Consider the following 26,335-nt stretch of genomic DNA (forward strand, 5'->3'; position numbering starts at 1 on the left):
TTGGAAGCGAACTTATTCAGCAGTCACGTTGGGTTCTAAAAGGTATCCTTTCGTTTCTCGGTGTCCCTGCGACACTTAAACGCATCTTCATTCGGGACGTGCGCCCACGCAGAGTTTTTGTTTTCCACAGAAGTTTGTTCAGCTTTTGTGTGCGTCGATGAGATGACTGGTGATGGCTTTGGGTGTGCGGCTAATATTTCTGCAGCAGCTGTGACTCCAATCACTTCCCTGCAAAGGCATCTATCATAGGGGTGATGTGAGTGATGTCATGGAGAACTGAGACTCAGTGAGTCTGAGCAGAGGATGACCTCTCGCCTTTCTTTTGGCACATTCAAACTCTCAGCTTCCTCATTAGATTGTATTGTAAATGAATTATCTTGCGCTATTAAGCATGATATGGTGCTATAAATAAAATTAATAGCATCTTGTTGGGTGTTAATTAACCTCCATACCAAAGGTATTTGGATTCCATTATACAGACACAATAGATGGCTTGATTGTGGAGATGTTCATGCAGAATTGCATTTAGACACATTGTTTTCTTCTCTTCCTTCTGATTTATAACCTGTGACTGGGAGCATGGGTCTTCTCGTTAAATGCCCGGGGTATGTTGTGTCTGAGTTTGATTTACTCCCAACTTGTATTGCTGTTTGGATGTGTGCTGGGGTGGAAGGGCTCTCCAGGGTCATGCCTACATACATGCATACAGGAGCCCCTTCCCTCCAGGGGGTCCTGGAGGGAAGGGGCAGACTGACCACAAGTTGCAGGAGGGAAGTGGCTTGCATGCCATTTGGTGTGATGGGCCCTGTGTCATGGAAACCCATGCGTGGAGGTGTCTGACTGTCCCGCTACGTTCACACGCCGCAGAGGAGGGTTGTAATAATAAAAACACAGGCTAATGTTTGACTCCCAGTGGTTGGCTGGCTCTTCCATCAGTCTGAAGGCTCTGTTTACGCTGCAGTTGGGTCTTGTTTCATTTTAACCTTCTGGAAATATGATGTTTTACTGGTAGTTAAAATTGTTAATGAATTCTCAATGATGAATTAGACTGGTGTGTGCTTTGGAAGTGTCTTCGAGAACTTCTTTCAAATCAGGCATGAGACTGAAACCGACATGAGATCAACAGAAAGGACTTTTTCTGTTTCCTCCTCTGGAGGGGGAACATGCTGTGTTATAGCTTGTTTTTCTTCATCTGGCCATTCAGCCCTCCCCTGCTTGTTTTATGGACTTGGCTATCATTATTTATTTACTATTTACTTTAATGACTTCCATAATTACTGTTGTTCCCTTATTTTCTTTTGTTTCTTTAGGAGATCAGTAACAAAATCAGGGTCAGAAATTAAGGCACCACATGCTGGTTTTTTTGCTCTTTGTGGTTGACATTTTTGTGGGAAAGAAATGCTCAACCATGAGGAACATTGTGTTTTACTATACTGTTTCCCCCCCTGCCTCGGTATGGAAAAGTTTTTGAACCAGCGTGAAAATGTGCGAGCTTTCCTAGGTCAGTGTTTGTGACACAAGTTGTGACTGTTAGTTCTTTTTTACCAGTGACCAAAAGGAAACAGAACGTAACCCCTCCTCCTGGTTGGCACCGATGCTTTTCTTAAGCATGAAGAAGTGACATCATCACTGGAGGCACTTTCCTCATGTAACCGTCTGTATTTTACCAAATGGGTAAACAATGTAGAACTGTGGTGTTATAAAAAAGGACCATCTCTTCATCATTTGAGAAATGACTCCTGGTCATTGAATCTCCGATGCTTTGTGTAAACAGTGACTTTTGTTCTGTGAGGAGCTTGGACTCGTGTCCGCATGCCATTTGGACGGCTGTGTGAGCGCCCGTCATCATTAATTCTGAAGTGCTTGCGCGCTGGCTGAGAAACACCAATGTATCATGTCTTTGCCTTCACATTTTTCTCCATATAAGGTGGTGTGCATGTGACTTATCAGACACGTAACATCTGTGCTTATTGTCACACGGATGAAGGCCTTTTATTGTATCTAGGTAGAGAGGTGCTGCAGGGGGAAAAGATCAGGGCTCCATGTGACCAGTGCACATTCTACACTGTAAAAAAGACTATAAAATCCATAATATATTGATTTTATTCCCAGTAAATTACATTAATTAACAATAGGAAATGATGTATTTGCTCAAAATGTAAGTTGCTGCTAAGTCAAAGTCAAATCAATAGTCACTATAGTAAAAGTAAACACTTATCCATGTGCCAAAGACAATATCAGTACATGGTCGTATAATGTAGAACATCACAGTCAGCAATAGGGAACTCTCTAAAATCACAATAACAGGTCATACTGTTGAGAGTTACTATAACTTATCTAAACTGTAAAAAAATCAGTAAGTAAAGACGTGAATGAAGAATAACAAATTTCTTTTAGAATATAGAAAGAATCTGTTTCATATCACTAAAATTAAAGTACACTGGAGAAATATAATGTTTCAACCACTTCATGGCATGTAACAGAAAAATGTCCTTTCAAAGCTTCCGTCCAGCCAGACTTGCATAAGGTTGGCCGGTTTGTTTCTATTTCTTGCCTTTGTGGTTGAGATTATATTTGGCTGTCAAAGTGTTTGCTGCTAGTGTACAGCTAGCAGCGTCTGGAGTGGTTACTATAAAAAGCAGGTGAATTTAAAGCCAGTGTTGACAGCATCCCAGCCAAGACCTCTCATTTGCTATTTCGCTCGCCGCGATGCTAACCAGAAGACACGTGGCTGACTTTGACCCTGTTTGGATGAACACAACTACAGATCGAAGATGCCTTGCCAACACAGCAATGACATCACCCGGGCTGCTTTTTAGATGCAGCTTGGGCGGAAATAAGAAGTGACCCTTGTGACAAAAAAAAAAAACAGCCAAAAGGGGACACTTTGTGCCTTCTGTACGGCATAATTCAGTTATTCTGAATCTAACTTGTTTTGCTTTGGCTGCTAAGCTGGTGGACACACAACTTACACATTCAACTGCTTTCAGGGATTTGTTCAGTCAGCTGTACTTCAAGTATCAGCTCAAACTGCTCTGCTGCACAAACAGGACCTTCTGTCTAACTCAGCTAAGCATCATGGTCTCTTTCAGGTCAACCAATGCTCGCTGCCATGCTCCACATCACAGCCTTTCAGGTGATTAATGCATTGATCTAAATTAAACTACACTTCTGAGTCACCTGGCACTTGTGTGGTCTGCGCAGTAAATTAAGATTAAATAGCAGTGGGTGCTTTTTATATGAATTGAACAAGGTATGTGATTAAGAGCTACTGAGACAGATGGTGGCGGTGAAGAAAGAAGCGATGCAGCTCTTAGTCAGTGCCGGGTGACTTCATTTTTGAGGAAGAGTTTCATTAACCCAGAAGAAATAATTGCAAGACATGCCATTATGATGGTTATATAAATCACATGGTGACTGGTGCACATGAGGCAGAAGGTCTTGGTGGTAGCACTTGAGTAGCAGTGCATGTAATGCTTGTAAGCTCACCAGACGCCATACCAGATTTCAGTCTGGAAGAGGTGCTGCTTCAGCACTTCGCCCATGTGATTTACGAGCACCAGATATAACCAAAGTATAATGCAAATGTTGAACAATGAGGTGCAGGACAAGGAGTAATAGCGACTGAAAGTATATAGGATGATACCTTGATAATGCAACTGCTATGGAGAGCAGTTTGTCATTTGAACCTTTGATTATACATTTATGCTAGAAATCATCATGTTGCATCCTGTCTCTGTTGTGTTCAGTGGTCTGTAAGTACAGTCTTTCAGATACTTTCTTCAGATATCGTCCATTCGTCAGACCATCACCAGCCATGTTGGTGGTCAAATACCCCATTCTGCACCCCCTCTCTTTGTCTCTAAAGCAGCTTACCAGTCAGTCCTTATAAGAATACAAATTGTGATTGATCTGCCCCACCTCGATCCAATAGCATGAGGTCTCACGTACTATTCTCATACTATTAGATAGGCAAACACAGCTGATGCTAAAGGCCAAACTGCTTAGATGTTGAGTTGATGCCATGTGCTGCATGATGGATTGAAGAAATTCTAGGTACGTACGAACTGACTCCAATGCATCCCAGCTGCTTGTGATCGGGTGGAGATCTCCTATTGTTTCAGATGAAAGCTAGGAATCTTTCCCTGCTCTGTATTTTTTACAGAAACGTTACATTTCTGTTTAAAAGTTCATTTAAATAATAGGTATCCAAATTATTGCATATCTGTAGACTGATGATTATTCATCACCCTTTGAAAGATGACACATCTTTGTACCATAAAGACAATAACAAGATGGGAAACACTGCGTGCAAATCAATCACTGACCACACATGGAGTTAGCTGTCCGATAGTCCATTCATCATTAGCACTTCACTATCTACAGTGCAAAATTACTATATAATTCTGAAATCTCATGAGTTATTGATGTTGTTTCCCTCTTTGCTTGCTCAATAATTTGCTCCAGTAAGATGTGTTGGACATGACGTACTCTTATCTGAACATTTTCCGGGGCTTTGTGACAGCTGTGAAGCACTTTGGCAGCCTTTGTGCTGGTGTTATGTTGAGGCACATTTTCAGGGTCATTAGTGTTCCTTCCCCTCTCCAGACCCCACCTTGCTTCAGCAGTCGGTGGTTTGATCTCCAAGCAAGATAAGCTCTTTCCCCTGCTTCTCAGCCTTGTCATGTTGGTTCAGTCATCTGGCGTCCAGCCATTGTAAACAGAGACTGAATCCTGATTGCCTTAGGTCACTAGCAATCTTGGCATCCACTCACTGAACAAGCTCAATTAAATCTTTCTTTGAAATCCTTTTCTCCAAAGACGTAAATGTATCCAAACAACTTTCTTCCTGGGACGATATCATCATTAAGGCTCCTTTTACTGACAGTTCACAAATATCAGTGGGAAAATGATATCTGAGTATAAGAAACTCATTAGAAGGAGTTACAAAACAGTAATTTAGGGGATAATCAGTTTTTATTAGTTTTGCTGTCTACACATCTGTGAAATTACATCAGTATACTACAATATTCATTGTATCCTGAATGTGAGGTTCTGGCCAAGTGGTACATAAAACTGGCTGTAGTTGGACATTCTGTGTGTGGGCCTGTTTTTACAGCACCCTCTAGATGCCCAAAGATTAACTTGCCCTTCTCCAATTCTCACTAGGGTCAACTTGGGTTTCCTCATCACCCAGAAACATCCAATTTCACTTTTCTCTGCTTTGCCAGTGCCAAAACATGGTCTCTACTTGACTGTTTTGTAAGAGCTGCTAGCTCTTCTCTGGCCTGACTTTCCCTCCATACCACCCTGGATGAACTGTCCATATCTGTGGTGGCTTTGATGAGAGTTACAGGTGCAAAAGCAGGTCTGTTACCCGGGGTATTTTTCTCTATTCCTGCCCAAACTGATGTTGAGATGAAAACACTTTTCAGGGACTATTTCTCATTTTGTATTCCTTGAGGAGATCATGTCTTCCTCATCATTGTTGTATTCAACTCATATCCAACAAATGAAACAAGGGCAGGGCATTCGTAGGTCAATATGGTCATCTTTAGTGTAGATTAAATCCTAACAGGTTACTCTGATTTTAGACCATGGTTTAGCTTTTTGTGGCCTGGGACACCTCCTTTGTTGAGAGGTGGAACAGCAGAAGCATCTAGGCTGTCAGCCGTGTTGCTTTTAAAAGTAAAAGCAGTATTGTTTGTGTTCACTTTTCCACAAACAGAAGCTCAATGCAGAGGTACCAAGCCACTGAACCTGATGTTGTGACACTAGAGTTTGAAGACAACCAGTTCACCAGGCTGTTGTAAACTCACACATATGTGTGTGCAGTGTGTATAGAGGATACCAGAGACTATTAATGGTACCTGACATTCAACTGTCATTGGAGCTGGCTCCTAATGTGTCCCCAGCTCGATCCTAATGTTATTAAAGGTACTGGAGCAAAGGACACAAACCCTTTGGTTTATAAACTTCACTTATCAGGTCCTGGTTCCTCTACCCCTTTGCTTTGACCTTTGAGAATATCACTACTATAGCAAGCTCCAGGGGATCTGGTGGATAGATTTATCATTAGCCTAAATCAAAGCAATCCACAGATGATGGTGCTTTCTTCATGGCTAAGATGGTCTCTAGGTTGTCTGACACCAACCCCCAAAACTCATGTGTGGTTTGACCCATGTGGCAGGATTGTTGTTGGCTTGTCCAGATGGATCTCCCTGGATATAGATGATGAGTGAGTGCAGGGTGTCTACAGTTTAGACTGGCGCTTGGTGGTAAAAGGGGAAGGGCTGACTCATAGCTATAAAGGATGTGCTTGTCCTGTGTGAATTTGAATTTAAGCTCTTCTTGCATTCTTTAGAGCTGAATAAGTAGAACTCTCTGATAAATGGTATCGCTCCATGAAAGCCTTCATCATCTGCATTGATGAAGTATCTGCAAGTGATCCGACTTTTGGCTATACTGTAACTAGTTTTAGATCTTTAACAGTAGCAATCCCCTTACCTGTGAAAAAAGTCTTTTCTCACACAGATGTTGCATTTTTCTACATCTGCTGCTTTTTTAATACTTGTACTTGCCTCCCATGTGACAGGATCTGAATGTGGACAGCGATGATGTCATTCATTATAAATCATATCTCCTTTGGCGGGTGAAATCAGTTGTTCACAGTCTCTTGAGGTTAGTGATCCAAGGAGCACGCCCTGACTGGTGACTCATATGTCACTCAACCCACTGACATTCACTGGATACACTTTTGTGTCTAGGTGGTTGCGATTCATCTTCACTGCCAATACAAGCAAGTAATAGAAAGCCCAATGACACTTGTATACCAGCAGCGTCGATGAATTGACTTGGACACAGCGTGACAATTTTCATCAGGAATTTTCTCTGTCCAAATGCCTGTTTTTGCCTGGCAAAGACTCTAAAGACTGTAAAAGAATGAATTTGATAACCAGTGTTTTCATGGAGAACTATCCATGTCTCTTTAGGCACTCGTCCTGCTCTCCGGCAGTAATTTTCTATGTGCAAGCGAGCACTTCTGTCTCCAACGGCAAGCCCTGTGGTCCGCTCGCGTGGAGAAATCAGCTTCTCTGGAAACTTGTGGTTTCCATTTTTTTATACTAATGATAATATTATACAGCGCATGGGTTCACACTGGCATGCTCAGGCTAAAACTAATAATAACAATGGCGAGAAACACAAGGAACCAGGGTTTCCTAACAGTTAAGATGATTTCTACAGTTCAGCAAGCTGAGTTAAAGCGGTACTTATGCAGTCATATTGAATTATCAGCCTCTTGTATCGTCTTTCTCTCTGTTTTCCTTTCATTCAGTGAATCAGATGTTGCACTGTCCTGTAGCTGAGGACATATTTATTGAGAGCAACTTCATCCTTTTATTTGTCTTTTACAGACACATCACCTTTACAAGACAAAGCAAACCATTGTTCTGGAGACGCTCTTCTGAATGACTTGTCTATGTGTGGATATGTCTATGTGCTCATGTTTAGTCCCAGACATGCCTGCTGCTTTTACTAATCATGCTATCAGACTATGCTGTGGGGTTTCTTTCCCAGCCAAGTATTTTAACAAGCTGGGAGACTGCTCTCACTCTTTCCGATCTCTCACCAGCATCCATACCATCAGGCCTAACGTCTGGGCTTTTGGCAAGCCACAATGGCAATGTGCTGTGGCTAGCCACATAGGGAAAAAAATAAGTCAAGAAACATTCATATGGAGCATGAAAATTGTTATAAAATCGGTGTCCTCTTCTAGGCGCTGCGTGCGGGGCTTCATCTGAGCCACTTTGATGTAGCGTGAGACAAAACAGTCTTTATAGACAAGTCAGATCAGGTTGGATTATTTAAACCTCTGTAAGCCTCTGTGGTCAGTATTGTTGTTCAAAGTGGGCTGGAATGCATCAGTTTTGGCAGTATGTGCTCTCAGAACATCCCCATCTATATTCTTTTGTCATTTTTATTTGTTATTCAGCCTGGGTGGCAGTTTATTCAATAGATCATTCAGTTCTCTGGCAGTCTGTGGATTTCTCCTTTAGATTTTTTTGTACAGTTTCTCCTCATTTTCATACCTTCCTCTCAGTGGGTGTAGGTTGAACCCTTTACCGTATCTTCACTAGTAATGAGAGGAACAGTGGACTGTTTGTAATGACCCGTTTGCCTCGAGGTTTAAAGTGTCCGTCCCCATTCCCTCTAAGCTCACCCCTGCTAAGGAGGAGAGGGCTGTGAATAAATACCACTCTTGTCTTCTCATAATGGAAGAGCTTGACCTCTTGTGACCTCTGCTGGTTGAAGCATCTGCCTGTTGCTCTCACTACCTCGTCCTGTGGGACATCAACGGGCTGTTGCATCTGCCGGTCAGGGCTAATTCAGTAGTTTGAGGAATATCTTTTACTGAACAAACATAGAGGAGTGGCCTATAATTTTTTATTATTAAAAAGTGTGTCAGATAGAACATGTTGCTGATTTACAATCTTTAATCATGTTCTTATTTCTTTCTGAGAGCTTTGCATGATAACTGTTAAATGAGTGTACCACTCATTGGCATTCTTGAGCCTCCTTTTTATGGATGGGATAATAACGAGGTTGGCAGGGGCCATAATTTAATCATGTCGGTAAAAGCGGTGCACATGTGGCACAGCTGCTAGTGCTTAGCAGCATTTTGCATTGCCCACTTGCTGTCCACACTGGCTTCTCTCCCTGTTATCCGTCTGTATGAACCACATTCTTTGGTTGAAAGACTTCGCAGAGCAGGACAAAAGAGTTTGTTCTGCGAAGATTTGTCTGTGACTTTGCCTCAGCAAACGAATTAGCTCATGTGCCGCTGTATACGCGTGACTGGAGAAACTGGTTTAGGTGTTTTTCTCCCTGCAGCAAGTGCTGATGAGGCTTCTTGTCGCTTTTATCGAAGTTTCCCAGTAAGTCCCACTCAAGTGTTTTTTCAAGTAACTGTTCTGGATTATAGGTCAATAACAGCTACCAGTTAATTTCTTGTGATAATTCAGCATTGAAATCTAACCCCTGTTCTACCACTTTGACTCTTTTTGGATTTATCTCTCAAATTCCAGTAAGGAAAAATGTGTTTCCACTTGAAAGGAAAAGGATCCCGTGCCAAAGGTGCAAAACCTCAGAACTGAACCTTAATTGTCACTTGAATCATACAAAAAAAAACATTCTGACATGTTTCACATTCTGTTTTTATTTTCTAATTACTGGCATGTTCACCTATGACACAGTTGGGTACCAGAAACTAGGTCATGAGGTGTGCTCTAGCTGCTGCTAAAGAGACAAAAAAAGATTTAAAGTTACATACAGGGTGTGATTTAATGGGGGTGGGATCCCACCACCCCCTCTGGTTTTTACAGCTCTACCTCTGAATGAATTTTATCCTCAGGAGGACAACCCCATCGGTCATTAAAAAAATATGAAATAACAGACAGAGCTTTCTTACAGGTAGTCTGTAGTCTACATTGCTGGCTCTAACTTTCAACATAACCCAAACTATCTTCAGTCTTGATGTTCATAAATGTTTCCATGAACATAAATACACTGTGGGTTTGTTTCCTGCTCAGAAGTTCACAGAGATGTGGATAAAAAAAAGGATGAAATGCTGCAGATGACGTCAACAGGAAAGATTAAAAGATCACACAAAGTCTGACATCAGAGCAAACTGTTCACTTAGTTTGATATTTACTGAGTTATTTTACATCACATCTGAAATCTTAATCTACTGTATGGTGTGTTAATTAATGTTATACAGACTGTTCGCGTTAGGCTAAATCCTCTTGCCATGTCCATGTGATCGGCCCTTATCCATGGTCCTGAAGTAGGACATCTTCCACATCGTGGCACATAAAACTGAATGTTTCATGCCTTCTTTAAAATTGCGTTAAATATGAATTTCAACTGGTCAGAAGTTAGGCTCATAGTGCCTACCATTAACCAAAAAAGATTTAGGATTTTTGGTGACTTTTTCACCCCCCCCCCACACACAGAACCTATAAATTGAACCTCCATGTTCCCTTGAATCATCAAAAAAAAAAAAAAAATTGGGCAGGTTTCATGTTCAAGTTACCCTAACGGTCAGACATCACGGCTCGCCCATCAGTTTGGTTTTTATACACCAGGTGTCTGGTCTGAAAAGTGGTTTAACCTACACCAGATGACATACAAACAAAATTTGGTTTTGAGGTTAGATGTGTACCACATCTGTACATCGTTGCTTTTGTACACTTCCTGTAAAGATATTTAAGAGTTGCTGCATGCATGGATTTGAGTTGAACTTCCTGGCGTTTATCTATGTGTGTCTCCTCGACAGCTGTCTCACCAGTCTTCATTGCTCTTGGGACTGTCCAGCTCAGATTTCTCCCTCCTGCGTAGCACTGTAGATCTGCTACGGACAGCAACAGATACTGTACATTAAGTCCAGCTGGAAGCAAAGCTGAACTCAAACAAATAGTTCTGGTTAATGATAACCACTGCAGCAGTGTTTCTTTCTTCCAGTAAAAGCAAGATTGCACTAAGCTGGTGTTATTTCACATCCAGTTTATTGCTTTGGGAATTTAGCAACCTTTGATCAACATCCAGCATTGAAGAGAATATTAGTTATCTTTCGTCTTCTGTCGAAAGCCGGTTGCTTTGAGCAGCTTGACGTCAGAAGATGCTTACTCTTTTATTTACGTGAGATTTCTCTGCCAATGAACTTTGTGGACAGTAGGATACTTTCTTATTAGTAGCTACATTAATATTAAAGGACATCTGTAACTACATGTGTGTAAACATGCCTGCGTATAGACTCCAGATATGGTGGGATGTGTCTAAACAGCGGCCATTTCCTCTGATGTATGGTTTGTTTAACCATATTTAACCTTCCAGACTGTGGTCCTGTGTTTACAACACTCTGATGTAGGTCCTCACCTCCTCCTGACATCCCCACCACCTTATCCTACCATCTACATTCAGTCACATGACTCAGCCCAGCCAGAGATGAGAACGTAGATTTGCACGCTGACCCCAGAGGGTAACCAGAATACTGTATTCCAGTCTCTCTTGTATCTCATCACATTCATTTTCATTTGTAATGAAATTCTGTTCTTGTCCCATGTACTTACAATGAAGTTCCAGTTGGCTGCTGCAAAAAAGACAATTCCTAAGAAGCAAGACAGCGTTTCAATATGTTTTTAAAAAGTATCATCTATCTTGTTAAAGAGGGATGATCCTGAATGTTGTAGTCCAACCTTATCTGTTTCCGCATTTCTCAAAGTGGTTGAAACGAGTTAAATTTTCTTTTGTCACTGAATTATCTGGTGTTAATGTGGAAATTTGTGAGTCATACTTCGAGCAGTCATGTTTAGATGATGCTCTAGCCAGGTAAAAGCCATTCTGAGCACTTAATAGAGGAGACCTTTCAGTCCTGCCAATGTCGTAAAAGAAGGGCTTTAATATGGACTGTAATTGTCTCAGGTAATGGCCTCTAATGGCTAGCTGAGCATAAGCTCTATTGTTGCCTATCTCATCCTTGACCAAGATGAACAAACCACCCAGACAGGCCCAGACTAGTCTGACCACCTCTAATAGATATGAAGCATTACCTTGGCTTTCCCCTGTCAGTCTGTCATACTTTATGGCCTCAGCAGACATGACTGATGAATAAACGATGGAGAAAGTGCTGACCTAGTTCCAATAAGTTCTCTGTCATGTTCTGTTACCTATTTTTTGACATATCACCTGCTTGTTGTATTTATTAGTTTATGTAAGTATCTTATCGTTCATCTGAGTTGTGACCTGTACAATCAGGAGTAATCCTCACAAGTTTGACCGGATCAGTCAGAGTGATCCATGATGGGTTTGGCCTTTATGTGATCTACTGCATACCCCTTGTAGGCAATAAAAAGAGCGCTAGTTGACTAAGAGCATATGGCATTGCAAGACAACATTCGAATCATTATATGCATTAGCATCAACCTTTCCTGATCCATTCGTGCACACAGTGCCTACAGATTTTGGGAGGAAGTTTTATTATTGCGGTGGAAAAAGATTCTTCAGGGTTGCAGGTTGTGTTCGTCACCCGAGGTGGGGGGGGGGGCACCACAGGCTGCCTCCGGCGTCAGAGCTCTTCAAGAATTCAGAGAGGGATTAATAACCAGTGTGTGGCAGTGATGGATGAGACCAGGAGCCACACATATATACCCACAGAGCATCTGGATGCAGAATGCTTGGCCTTCCCCTGCAGCAGTACGTGCCAGCTGAGCAGGTGGATGTATGTTTTGTGTGTTTGTGTGTCTGCTGGTACAAAGCCAGACTTTGTTGTTTGCCCTACTACCCCAAATAGAGCTCTGTTCACCAACCGCATGTCATTTAGACTGAAAAGCACAGCTTTTATCATTCCAGGTCATGTCTGGGGCACTAGGAATGATTTCCTTTGTTCTGTTCAAACTGCAGATGATTCCATTCCCGCTGCCTCAATATGTATTTCATTCCTGAGTCCAGTGATTGATGCTCTATATGTGCATTTGTCATTTGGAATATGTATTGTGTAACTCATGCTTTATATATGAGGTCATCGATTTCATGTAAACATCTACCTCCTCCCATAGTCTCTGTACCGTTTCATTGTCTCCCTGAAACCTCTGGTGGTTCTCTGTGACCTCTATCAGCCGGCTCTGTGTGGCTGATATTGTGTTACGCTGGTCAATGATCTCTGATGGATCACCTCAGGGAGCCTGGAGTGTGTCTCACATGACTGCTGCAGTATACTACAGTGGCCATTGCTATGTTAATGAGTGAGTTGCCGGCTGATTATATTAATCACTAGAGCTCACACCATGGAGCGTGTGATGGATTATTCCGCAGCACACAAAGGACAGCCACCGTCAGTTCCGTGAGAGATAATACAGTTTGCAAATGGATTTGATTCAGGTGTGTTATGCAGTATACAATAAAACAAGCCACCATGAACCAAGGCGAAAAATGTAGAAGGACAAAAATGTTTGATATTCAAACTGAAGGTCTTTTCCCAATTTTCTATCTCAAAGGCACTTTCTCTATTTCTTATCCACAGGAATATAATTGATTATCTCTCCATCCCCTTTGTGCATGTATTTTGTGGCACTTCACTCTGTGTTCCTGCCCAGGGTTGGCTATGCGCTTGTTTTCCCAGGAGCCTTGGGGTGTCTTATCTGACCTGTGGCAGCCAAGGACTCCACACGGTTTCTCCTTACCCCGCCTGTCATGTGAAGACATTTTCTTTTATTGTGTAGCTTGAAAGCTGAGGCTTTGTTAGCGTAATCTTCTTTGAAGAGACAGTGTGACAATATCGCAAAGCTGAGTAAACAACTCGACTCTCGCGTTCTGCTGCAGAACAGATGTTGATGTGTGTAAATAATGATTGCACCACAAAATCAATCCTGTTAAATTGTGGGAATACTCAACTTTCTGAAATTTGGGTACTGCGTTTTTGGATCAAATTCAAGTTCCTGCTGTGAGTGACTGAGTCTGTGCCATTTTCCTTCTCATATTTAACCCCAAAAATGACCTTCTTCTGTCCCATTAAGCTGCTTAATTAGCAGAGACACTGATGGAAAGCTGATTTTTTGCACCTGCACTATTCCAGCTGTTTTCTGTATCTCACTCGTACATGCCATTTTTCATGAAAGCTGTTAACCTGTTCCTGTCTATGCATTTCAGAACATCCTCTTGTAATTGTGCGCATGCTTTTCCAGACTGTTAGGCAGCAGATGTGTTCTGACACCCCCTAGAGGATGTTTCCAATCAATGTCTCTACTAAGCAAAGCATTAGATGATATTTGTACCCCATTTTTCATTTCTCTTCCCAGCAGAGAACAAACCCTCTGGTGGTGTCCTCTCATACGTGTGCTATCTCAGCCCATACAGGCGCACATCACCCTTCTTTTGTTGGCAGAAATCCTGTTTGCAGGGATGCATCCAAGTTAATTTAAAGTCATATCTGACTTCTCATGTTTTGAACTACATTGCCTGAATGGAGTTTCCAATCTGTACAATTTCAGATGAGATGACAGTAGGGGGAAGCTGGCAGGAAAAAGAGATCTTACTCGATGGAGTGAAGGAGGACAGAGGACAGTTGGAGTATGGGACAGCCTTTGAATCGTTTGAATGTCAGAGGAGATAAAAAACCATTTTTTGGCACATTCCACATTCATCTCTACATAGATGTAGAGTCTATAACTTTGCAAAACACTTACCTTGGCCGAATATGTAATAAGATATTTTTGTAAATGTAGATGTTAAGTGTTAGAAGATGGCTGGGTTCTTCCACAAGAGAAACCCCAAATTGTTTGAGAGGTGGGTTGGGTTTGGGGGTGAAAGCCAAACAAAAGGCCTGACCTTTCACCCTCACTTAAAGCATCCCAGCTTAAATGAATTCCATCAGTCTGCACCAACAGCCCCTCCACCCTCTGATATTCAATAAATGTTTGTGATCGAGGCAGTGTACTAATCTCTACTCAAATGAGCAATTAAGATCAATCTATTTGATCCCAATGGACATCTCCTTCACAAATTGCCCCCGACTGCAGTCCCCAATGAGCAGGAAAATCAATGGCAGCAAACCATAAACAGCTTCCAGCTATGAGAGTGGCTCCATCATAGAGACAAGAAATATTAGCATGCTGAGTGAAAAGTAATATTTCTCTGTCGACTCTCCGTCGACTCCTCCACATTCATCAGTCTGGTCTTTCGAGCATTGCTCGGGCAGTTAGACTTTTCATCAGGGTTGGATTATTGCAGAATAATCTGTCAGAAATTAAATGGGACATGATGGTTGCACTTTAGATAAAAAATCATTTACAAGGAAGGTTAAGATGTATAACTCTTTGAGTTTTAAATGGGATGCATCTATCTGAGATGCTCGAGTTCCTGAGCACATAAAATTCTGTGCAGCTGATGTGACGGATAAACATAAATTTCTCCCCACTTAATGTTTATTGTCTCTTTAAAAGAACAATAAAAAGTAAAAGTAAGTTTGCATTTAATTAACTTGTTCAAATTTTGTAGAATTTAAGTTTTCAGACTGTCCAATCATTAAATCTTTGAATTATTCCAGCAGTCATATAGAACCAAGACATAGAGATTCTACATAACTGTAAGGCTTTGAGTGCTTGGCGTTAAATGCTTACAGACAAATAACAGGCATAGAACAAAATATTGGATAAATAAACACTCTGATTACTGGCACTACTTGAAAAGTTGATCACTGGATGTCATCTTAGAGGAACATGAATCAAAATAAAGAATTCTAACAATTGTGGTCTCAGCTTTCTGTGAGAGGATTTTGTCACATTATTATTTGGCAGGGGGGCCATCCGGGTCATCTAGTCCTCTGTATCAGTGGGGATTCTGGGTTTTCGAAAGCTTATCCCAAAGCGGAGCTCTGCTAATGAACTGTCTAAAACAACTCCTGATCTCCTCCATGTGAAAGCTGTAAGATATGCCTGTGCCCTGTTAACCCTCCTGCACTTGCTTACTGTAAGGTATGCCTGGGCAGAATCAGTATGAATAATAATCCCCAAGTATTTTAATCTTAACTTCAGTTTTCAATGCCTAGTTTGACATCAGACATTAATGGGAACTGTATTGTTGCTTAAATCAGTTTGCCAGACATTGGATTTAGACGGATTTAATTTGGCAGTGCTGAGCTTGTGGGTCCTTAATTGATCTTAAATAGGGGTCAGACCATTTGGCTGTTTGGCAGTGGATCCAGCACCTGCTCTATGAATATGCATCACAGTCACTCCCTGCTTTCTTTTCTCCTGTGCCTCACTCTTTTCAGTGTGTTGTTACCCAAACTTTTTGCTGCCACCGTCTATAGTCGGACAAAGGGCTTTGAGAGGAGCTCAGACTACGCCACAAGGACTATTGTGTGGTTAACAATGTTTTTTAGCCCTCAACGCCGCTAATATTGTGTCCTGAAGCTGGCGTCTTGATGTCAAGCAGCAGGCTGATGGAAGACCATTCAACGGCTGCTCAGACAGCGTAGTCTTGACTTTGACCATTCAGACCAAAATGATTTTCTAAAGAGGTACCCCAATGAAAATTTTGATTATTTTGTCTCTAATGTTTTCCACTTGTTTGAGTGAATCTCCCAGAACAACACGAGTATCATCTCTGGAATAAACAACCGGCCATGTGAGACAGTAACTGGGAATAGTCTGGCACACTTGGTCCAACTCTAAAGCTGTTGTGTTCTGATGCAGCTTTCTGAAAAGGTCCAGTTCAGTAGAGAGACCACAGTCATCTGAACCATAGACAAATGGAGCCACGTCTGTGTTTTTAGACCTACAAGCAATCCCAAGTCCACTGGAACGAGGATTAGTCACAACTGTTCTGAGTGCGTTTCAAATTTTCTTATTCCAGGCAATGTTTTGAGTCATTCTCTAGCGCTTTAATTTACTCCTCAAAATGAGATCAGAATTTGGCTCCTCTGGGTTGCAGATTCTTTCAACAGCTTAGCCATGCTGCTAACTCTGGTTGTCTTGTTATTTCCGCTGTGGCTATGCTCTTTTTCACACCAAGCCTTCTGACTTAACTCACTGGACTTTATTCTATTGCTCACACTCACTTATATACAAACAGTCTCTCTCTGTCTCCCCCAGTAGCCGACTTCCTCCCTTGCCTCCTCTTTGGGTTATTGTGGTATTTAGGGTCAGACAAGAGCGCCAGTCATTGCGCTCTCCCCAGTGACTCCCAGGCAGAGCTGCAGCCAATTTACACCAGTGTTTTTTTGGCCCAATTGACTCAAACAGCTATGGAAAACTGCCTTGGTGGCAACAAGCCCTGCATCCTTCTGGCCAATGGAAAAGAAAGATATCGGAAAAACAACGCTCTAGAGTAGTGGAGCCTTCACGCAGTGGAGACTCCAGACAGATGACAGCTATAAAACATCTTTACTTTTCGATGTGAGAACTATTTGGAACTTTACATGTTGCCTCCCAGCTCTTTTGCTTTTCCTCTTGGCACACGGTTACCCAGGGTTACCCCAGGAGGAATGTGATTCGCTGCCTCTTCGAAGCCGGGGGGAGTTTCCACGTGTCCTCCGGTGTGTCTGGGCATTTTGAGTCAGATGCAGTGTGTGTGTGTTTCTTTAAGACTCAATGAGCCCTCAGAGGGAGAATCCAACTCTGAGATCAGAGAGCAGCAGCTAGATTTCTCCTTTGCACGCTGTTCAAAGAGCTTCTAAATTTAAGCCCATTTCACAAAGGTAAGGGATGTCATAGGCTCTGTGTTCTATGTTTCTCTCCATGTGTTTCTATTGACTGGATTAAGAGGAAGCTCGCTTAAAGAGGTTGCTTCGTTTCCTATTGTCTGGATCCACAGGTGTGTGTTTGCATGCCTGAGTGCTGTTACTTTCCACTCAAATCCGTTAGATAACAGTTTTTACTGGGTTATATCGCTCTAATATGGTCTGTTTTATTGTTAAAACGTACCACTTGTAGTCTTATAGATGAAGATACAACAAAGTGTCCCTCCCCGTTCTCAGCCTTTATAATATGTGCTGTTGTGAGTTTCACAGGAGTTTTATTCTTGTGTGACATTCACTCTTGAGGATAACTGGGCTTTACACACTTAACACAGGTTCAGAACTTTGTATTTCAAGCTGAAGTTGAAGGACGCTTACTCACTGGAAGCACATTGTTGGAAAGGGGTTCAGAAATATTTTTGTTTTCTTGGCATCGCTCTAGATAGATAGTGGTCTATGTGTTAAATCATTTAGAAGGCTATGTCATTGTTGGTTAAGAGCCAGTTGCAGAATTTCTAAATGTATCATAAGACCAAAGACACATTACAAGCATGATGATGGTTGTTTGACCGCTTTGGCTGAAGCCGCCACGCAGTTGCACAGCCTTTCATTAATTCATAGATAAACAGTTCTCATGATATCTGGCTGACTGTCTGCATTTTTACTACTCGATTCTCTTTACTCCATTCCTTGCTGTTGTTTTTGACAGAACTTGTGGGTTGCTTTGCATACATTTGAATTGAAGCTGGGCCGCAAGACTGAGACTTGAGGGCGCTACCGCTTTAAGAAGTTGGTCGTTACATAGGCAGAGGAAAGTGATAACAGTTAGGTCCCATGGGTCCCATTGACTGGAGGAAGGCAGTGCAATTGTGTAACAATCACCACCAATAACAAATGACCTAATGGTTCACAGCATTATATTGAAATTGCATGAAGCTTTATTGGTTCCTTATTTTTCATAAAATTTTTTTGTCTTGATTGTCTTGATTTTTAATTGTTGGTTTATTTTTTTCTTTTGTCAGAGCAGCATATATACGAAGCAGCATGGTGTATGGTGGCCAATATTTTATATCATTATCTGTTAAACTTACTCTTCAGGGAATCCATTTAAAAGTCATGATATTATAGTCTGCTGGAAATTGCCTTGTACTTCACACTGTCAGTAGTTTTTTTTCTTCAAGTTTAAATTCAAGGCTGTGAGGATAACAAATGTTGTCCAGACTCTCCAGCACTGTTTTTGGGTGGAAGAGAGAGGTGGTAGCTCCTCTTCCACAAATGCACAGTGGCTACCATCCTCTTCCTCCTTAACGTGCTGCCTACATGTAACTACTATGTTTATACCATGCCGAGGTGTGGCCCATTCCTCACCGTTGGCCAGAGTTCCAGGCCCAAGACACGCACAGTGCCAGACTAAACACGGAACTTGTGTGGGAGTTACCCAGGGGCAGCCTGAGAAGAATGCCAGGTCATAGGGTGTGTCGAAGAGCGTTGGGGTGGCAGTAGTGCCTCGGCCCCTCAGCAGATGGCCTGTTGGATGCCTATTGAAGAGAACAGAGGACTGAAGTGAGTTAGACTGGGGGCAGTGTTTTTCAGCTAAAAGGAAGACTTGTCTTGTTCCCTCAGAACAGTCACACAATAGTTCGGTTCAAGTCACAGCAGAAGGCAAACGTTTGTGTCTTTAGGTTTGTGTGTTGGCACGTCTCTAAGTTTTTCATAACCTCAGCCCTGCTCGATGTGAACAAACTTAGCAAGGAAAGCCTCAGCGGTCTCGTTCAAGGAAGGCAGTGACAAGTTCGACAAGTAGATTTATGCTGACTCCTGTGTTGTCCACAGCTGCTTTCTTGGTCTTTGCTGCACAAAGGGCGTTGTTTAGCTGCGTTTCATTCAAGTAGAGGGTCTTACGATGATTTTACCATCACGTCTTAGCCTTTTGGAGTAAGGGGAATGGTAAAATAACACTTGCCTGGCTCACTATTGATGCTGAAGGATTCCAGGCATCTGAAGTATGCATTCTAAGAGTTTTAACCACGGAATATGAAAAGGGGAAAATGAGGGCTAGAATAAGAAAACATGCCTGTTTCCCCTCATGTCCATGCACAGAACTTACATGGTTACAGTTTGATGACATTCCATGAACACTCTCGGTCTTACCTTTTGCCCATGTGAATCATGGTCCAAGTTGAATTAATATGGAAATACTGGAAATTATTTGTGTGATTCAAGGACATGGTGCAGAAGCCATTTCTCTCGGTACTGCTGTCATTAAATACCTTCTCCCTCGAGTTCACTCAGGCCCACGAGGAACAAGCAAGTGTTAATCCTCTGATCAGCTTAGAGTGGTGGCTCAAGTTCATTAACTCATCACACGTTTTATTGTTGTGAACAGTTTAAAGAAGTAGAAAGTGCATTCACTGTGTATGGCTCTTTGGTATGTTTGATTATTTAGCAATATTACCCATTACCCTGTCAGTGAACTATGGGATTTAGTACATCATGTGTTTTACATTTGAAATGTTTAAGCTCCTTGGAATGTCCCTCTGGAATACTGCTCCTGGTCGACCACATACAGACAATAACGTGCACAATTTGGATGACTGGCGTAGTTTGTAGGAGTAGCGGTAAATTGTAAATTGTTGATTTTAAAAATATGTACACTATATGTTAATATGTATCCCATATGTTAATATGTATATTTCATATGTTACATATGTTAATATGTATGTATTTATTTATATATGTATGTATGAACCCCTCTGCTGCTGCTGTTATGCAAATTTGTGGGACTATTAAAGGTTTATCTTATCTTATCTTGTCTTCATGTATTACACAAACGTATACTAGTCTGTTTACATAATCTATTCAATTTAATCTCACCTCAAAGTTGATATGCATCCAAGTGAGAGCAGGTAATGCTGCCCATGGCATAATACTGAAGGTTAAGGGTAGATGACTGTTTCTGTAAGTTACTAATGCTGTATGCGTGTGTTGCAAGGCTTTGTGGGCTTAGCATTGTCCAGCCTTCTTGGAGTGTGTGTTGGGTTACGTTATACACTGACATACTGTTATTAAGAACATGCCTGGTTCCTCAGTAAAGAGTACTCCTCATTCAACATTTGTGGTTTTGGAGCCTGCCTCTGGACAAATTTGGTGGTGACTAATGAAAAAAAAAAAAGAGCAAGTTAGTATTCCAAAGTTCAAAAATAAACAGACATGCAAACTGTAGCCGGCTTTCAAAAAGTTTCCCTCCCAACCTTGTTCAAAGATGACGTCATCTACTTGAGCGGAGGTGGAAAAATGCTACTTATTTTTGGTTTGATTGCTCATTGAAGGGAGATGGATTTCAAATGGAACAGGGAGAATATTTGAACTAGTCATACAGATGCATCAAGGTGGCACTACTACCACACATGACTTTAATTTATATCATAGTAACGGGAACTTGGTTGGGGTTACAGGACATCAGAGAGGGGTTTTAAAACATGAATGCTAATAGGTTTGTAATTTTGGGCAGTGGACATACGTAACTGAAATCAGCAAGGGAGACATATCATGTTTCTTCATTTGTATTATAAATTTGTGATCTTGGATTTCGAGAAGTTTAATCCATATGCTTCATTGTCATTTGATGTTCGCCTAGAGTGAATCTCAAACTATCACCTAAGAAACAAAAAAAATCTCAGATGCTGTTTCACTACTGCTGTGCCTTTCTTTATACAAGTGTGATGCAAGTGGTGTTGCCTATTAAATAATGTTCTCCCTCAAATGCTGGGGATTAGTTCTTCTTTTTTAGTGGCAACGCCTGTTATCAAACATGTGACAAATTATAGTCCTGTAGAATAAGACTAAGCTCTAAACCAACTTGTGTCTGTGTGTTTCAGATGAACCAGATGCTAAGTTTGTTCACTTTTGAGAAATGAGGTGGACGGTGTCGTGCACATAGAAGTTCTGCTAAGCTTCAGACTGACAGGTGAGTCTAAGAACTGTGGCCGTCATATCTTTTCCATCTATGGTATATGCTTTATCATAGCCAACCAATTTGAAGTAACCACAGTGTGTTGCCGTACTTTATCTCTATGTAGGGTAATCTACTTGTGCTAATTCAAAGACTCTGAAGACTCTTCAGTGTTTTTAGTCTTACCTATTATGCAATCACAACACACAGACGGATCAGATGCAGAACTGTCTCTTACAGTCCTCTAACAGTATCATAACGTTAAACCCATAATAAAATGCAATTCACTTTAGAAATGTAAGAGCATTGTTGACAGTCTAGAAACAATATTTTTTATTGTGCTAAACTGTCACTCATCCATGGCAGATAAATCCTGACCTGACTTTTCTATAGAAATAAAGGAAGAATGCACAGGTCAAACAGGTTAATGACCAGATGTGATCCAGAATGTCTTTTATCTCTTCGCTCGGAAGCGCACACCGAAGATATCCCTGCTTCTGCGTTTTCACTTTAAAAACATCCATTGCGCATTAAATGATTATATGTACAGGTAAACCTCAGCTGACGTCATTAATTGGGTTGAGGTGATGCGATGCAAATTGAAAAATGACGTAAATCATGTCTCCAGGCTAAACCAAAGTATGAGCCTATATTAAGCTTAAAAACAAATTCAGATTCCGATTGATTTTTTTAGTTTTTTCATTTTTTTGAAAACCAACGTGTAATTGAGACATAACTTGAAACTACATAAATCGAGGTTGGTTTTGGCATTATTGTCCATGAGAGCTAAGTAAAGTTTGTTTCTCGTGAACTAGAATAATTTCATGTCTTATTTTCATTCCTTCTTATGTAGAGCACAATGTTTTATCCTACATCATTACATCCTACATCATTGGGGCGGCAGTGGCTCAGTGGTAAAGCAGGCGGTAGAGCGGGTCGTCCTATGATTTCAAGATCAGCAGTTCGATTCCCGCTCCTGCCCAAAAAATACCCAGAGGTGAGCTTACAGTGGGAGGTGTCAGCTCACCACTGGAGCACTGCCGAGGTGCCCTTGAGCAAGGTGCCGTCCCCTTTACAAATTGCTCATTTAAGGCACACCAAGATGGAGCTTCCTGCCACTCTACCTCCCTTGCATGCCTACAGGCCCCCTTGTGTATGTGTGTGTGTGCTACAGGGGCCTGTACACACTAATATATATATGCATGCCTTTGAATCATAAGCTAGAGTGTGCATTCTTAATTTCCCTTCGGGGATCAAAACAGTATATAAAATTAAATTACACAAATTAAAAAAAATTACATATTTTTTTTCCATTTTTTTTCCTAGGCAGCTATGGGGAATTCAGAGAGCCAGTATAGCATCCAGGGCCCAAAAGGCACCAGTATTGTCTTCCCTGGGAAACCAAGGCCATGCTCATCGAAGCCCCGCTTGACCAAAGATGATCTAGTGTCTCCCAGAACGTGGTGGAAAAGTGCCCCAATAGGCTCAGGCTACAAAGCAAGGTGTGCTGGTCGTGGCTGTCTATCTCCTCCGAAAAACAGACAGCCTTACTCCCCAAGGCATTATGACTACATCGCAAAGGCAGCAAGGGCCAACGCAAGCGATCATCGCTGGCATCGATCACCTGGATGTGGTATACGCAGGCGACATATTTCAGATGAGTATGAAGATAGTCCATATGGGACAGAACTTAATGGGCATACCATGGATGCACACAGTGGTAAAAATGAGGCCTTGGAGGAACAGAGCAGCCCACGGGTGGTTATCAAGAAGGACGGCAGTCTTCGAGTAGAATTCACAAATACTTCAGGCAATCCCCTCCTCCTGGATGAGGCTTCTGGCCCTGTGCAGCTCCTCAAGTTCTCTCCCAACCTGGAGTCTGTTTCCAATCCCAGTCTGCCTGGTTCAAGTGATAGTAGGCACCACAATGGCCCACCACCAGCGTCTACCTCCTCTACAGCCAGGACCAGCAAAGGAAGTTCACTGAGCTCTGATGGATCTTGGTATGACTCTCCTTGGGGGCCCAACACGGAACTCTGTGATCAGGATCAGCACTGCTCTGCCAGCAGGACCTTAGTTCACTCCCCCATCCACCAGCTGGACTCCTTCATTGAACAGTCTCCTCCCGCATCCATCACAGAATTTTACAAGGACCCCACAATCGCTGCTACCTTTCCCACAGCCAGAGATCTGTGTTTCCAGTTACTAGATCCTCCACCTGTCCAAAGCCAACACCGAGCCTCTTTTGCATCTGTCCTTGATGCTCCATTAGAAGAAGAGTGCCTAGAGGGCCACCAGTACTCATCATACACTCTGCCCTGTCGCAGGCCCAAAGCCCACACCATGAGTGAGGATCTCATACAGTATCCTGACCAGGAACAGCATCAGGAACAAACTGGAACGGATTTTAGCTATCATAAGAAAGATTCCATCAGAAGCCGCATGAGGCGCCTCAGTGACTGGACAGGTAGCCTCAGCCGCAGGAAAAGGAAATCTCAGGTTAGTTTTGGGTTAAGTTTGTTTCGGACCATATTGGTTCTGTTTGGCATTTTTAAATATGCTCCCTCCTTTATCACTCACAGGTTTAATACAAGGATCATACTATGTTCATGGTACATAAATCATGGAGGGTTTATAATCACCCTAGGACCTTAAACAAATCATAGAAATCCATATTTTTTGATCTGTAGTTACCTGCTAGTATTACACGTGCATTGTAATAGAAGAAGGCATCATTAGCAGCCACTCACTGACAGTTCACCATCTGGCAAGTTGGATTTGATCAAGACCAAGGCGATGGTTTGGGCATTGTCATTAACCAACCATTGTCCTCTGCTCCTTAGCTCCAGGACACCAGCTGTATGAGGACAGGGCACAGTGGGGTGACACAAAATTAAATTTGTGAAATAATCAGCGCTGGGTTTTGTTTTTATTTGGATGGAACAAGAAAGAGAGGTACCCCCATTGACAGACTGAGACATGTATGGTCCCCTGAGGAAGAGATGTTGGGGGCTGTTGTGCAGCTGTCATGATTTCTGTATCTTAGTGGGTACATCTAAATTAATATTAAATTCATAGTGTGGTTAGTAGATGAATGCATGTTAGTATATAGTTACATGTAAATTGCAAGATTGTTAGTCAGGCTATTTGAATGACTTTGAGGGGTTTTGATTAGCTCTATATTGAAATGTTTTGAGAGGTCTCGAGTGAGCTGATGACTGATTTAAATACATAGAAATTTGGCAAAATAGCTGGATTGTATGGTGAAATGCTAGCATATAAGCGTCAGAGCAGACGCAAATATCATTGACGTATGGGTCAGGGGTGATGGAAACCACAGGGTTCTTTGAAATTAAGAACCATGCGATTTTTATCGGCAAACATTACAGTTGTAATAGCTTTAATTTGACATAAAACATTTGTTGGAACTGAGCCTGAACTCATGTCCGTCTGTCTTTGAGGCTTGAAAGTAATTGTTTTTCTGCATTAATGCATTCAGCTTTTCCTTGTAGAAGTCTAAGGAAGCGGTTTCGGCTCTGCCAAGAGAATAGCTGTAAGCCTCAGAGAGGCTCTGTTAGAGTGAAACTAAATCCTGGCTGAAGATTTAACCCACCCTATGCTTCTTCTACTTGTTGTGTCGTACAGATTATTGGAGCTCCCCTCACAGTCCTCACAGAATAAATCTGCTGAAAGGGATTGGTGTTCAGTCAGTCGGGTCTGACAACAAACTAAAGGACAAAACAGAACAATCATCATTTCCAATTGGTCTTGTTTTCTATGCTACAGTAAGAATATTTGAGTTCCTCCTTGTCTGTAAACAGCTGACAAAGTTAAATGTCCGAGGAACTTTGCCTTGAACCTGTCTCCTGATCTCTTGGTGACAAATCTGCAATAGAGTGATGTTTTTCATTGCAAGTGTCACCTTATATTACTGATGTAAGCCTCTAAATCTTCTCCGTGCCATAATGCCATATTAATCTCTCATGTGTTGACATTGAACTGTTTGAGGAGGACTGGTAACACCCTCTGATTGATTTACTTCAGTTGTTTTCATCCAGAATTGGTTTAAGGCTTTTCTCTGTGCGCAATGCTTTAGAATCCCTCTCCACACCCTCACATCAAAATTAGGAGGGGAAATAGTCATTTCTATATTCATGCGCAATAATTTGTCTTTCAGGACACGTCTTGTTAACATACAGTATAAAGTTCACCAAATATTATAAATAATTTCATAATAAGGAGTCATGGATTTTAATATTTTGATATTTCTTTACATCTTTTCAAACTTTCATAGAAGAAGTTTATAAAGGTGTGTCTGAAGGTTGGTAATGTTCTGATCATATATCCAATGTTCACTGTTGTAGCCTCCCCAAAGGAGTGGATGACAGTTATCCTGCACCATTTGTTGTATAATCTTGTGTGGGAGTTAGATGGCTGTTGTTTTAGAATTTAGAAGATTACAATCAACAGCTAGGTGCAGGTATTGAGAATCATTTGTGAACTCGGCTCCTTTTTGAGAGAAAAATATATGAGAAGATGAATTGAATCTTAAAATTATTCAATTTGGCATGAACCACGCAAATGAACAGTTGCTAGTCCATGGGTTTTTTCTTGTCACCATAAAGGCATGCAACAAGTTCATGTTAAAGTCACTGGAATGTTTGAAGGAGGTTAGGTTTGAATTCTGTCAAACCTTCAGGGGTTATTTTATTGACTGTCAAACCTCCGTTTCATACGTCTACATCTACAACAGCTGGTCACAGTTCCTGACTTTCAGCAGGTCAACAAAAATCAGTAGCACCTCTTGGTCTGGTTCTCGTCTACTTGGAATCCACGGTTCAGTCCAGGGTTTAAAGGTCACACCACTACCCTGACAACAAGGCAGAGAACCTGCATGTAATACAAGTCATCTGGAAGACAGCTGAGAGTGTTTGGGCTGTTTAAAGAAACTAGGGTGAGCTGAGAAGGTCCCACCCTGAGCTTCGTTTCCTGTAGCTATACTTCTGAATCTTTCAGTGCTGTGTGTTTCATGGTTATAGGAAGAAATACACTCAATTTTTAAAGGAATCATTGGTGTTTTAACATGAGCG

At 41.7% G+C, this 26,335-nt stretch overlaps 1 protein-coding gene across 5 annotated transcripts in view; it reads left to right on the forward strand.

The window, feature by feature from the left end:
• The window catches only part of LOC137611254 (rho guanine nucleotide exchange factor TIAM2-like), a 93,071-nt gene that overhangs the window by 21,923 nt on the left and 44,813 nt on the right, over positions 1-26,335 (forward strand). For 2 of the 5 annotated variants that reach the window (XM_068339352.1, XM_068339349.1), the window contains exons 2-3: positions 21,172-21,260; positions 22,572-23,744. In XM_068339352.1, the coding sequence (XP_068195453.1) occupies positions 22,578-23,744 (1,167 nt within the window). In that variant the 5' untranslated portion in view covers positions 21,172-21,260; positions 22,572-22,577. Of the gene's footprint in view, positions 1-10; positions 43-16,798; positions 17,255-17,323; positions 17,371-21,171; positions 21,261-22,571; positions 23,745-26,335 lie in introns of those variants that run through there. The other 3 variants (XM_068339353.1, XM_068339350.1, XM_068339354.1) reach the window with 3 other exon arrangements.

This window comes from Antennarius striatus, chromosome 17 (genome assembly GCF_040054535.1).
Source record: "Antennarius striatus isolate MH-2024 chromosome 17, ASM4005453v1, whole genome shotgun sequence".
NCBI lineage: Eukaryota > Metazoa > Chordata > Actinopteri > Lophiiformes > Antennariidae > Antennarius > Antennarius striatus.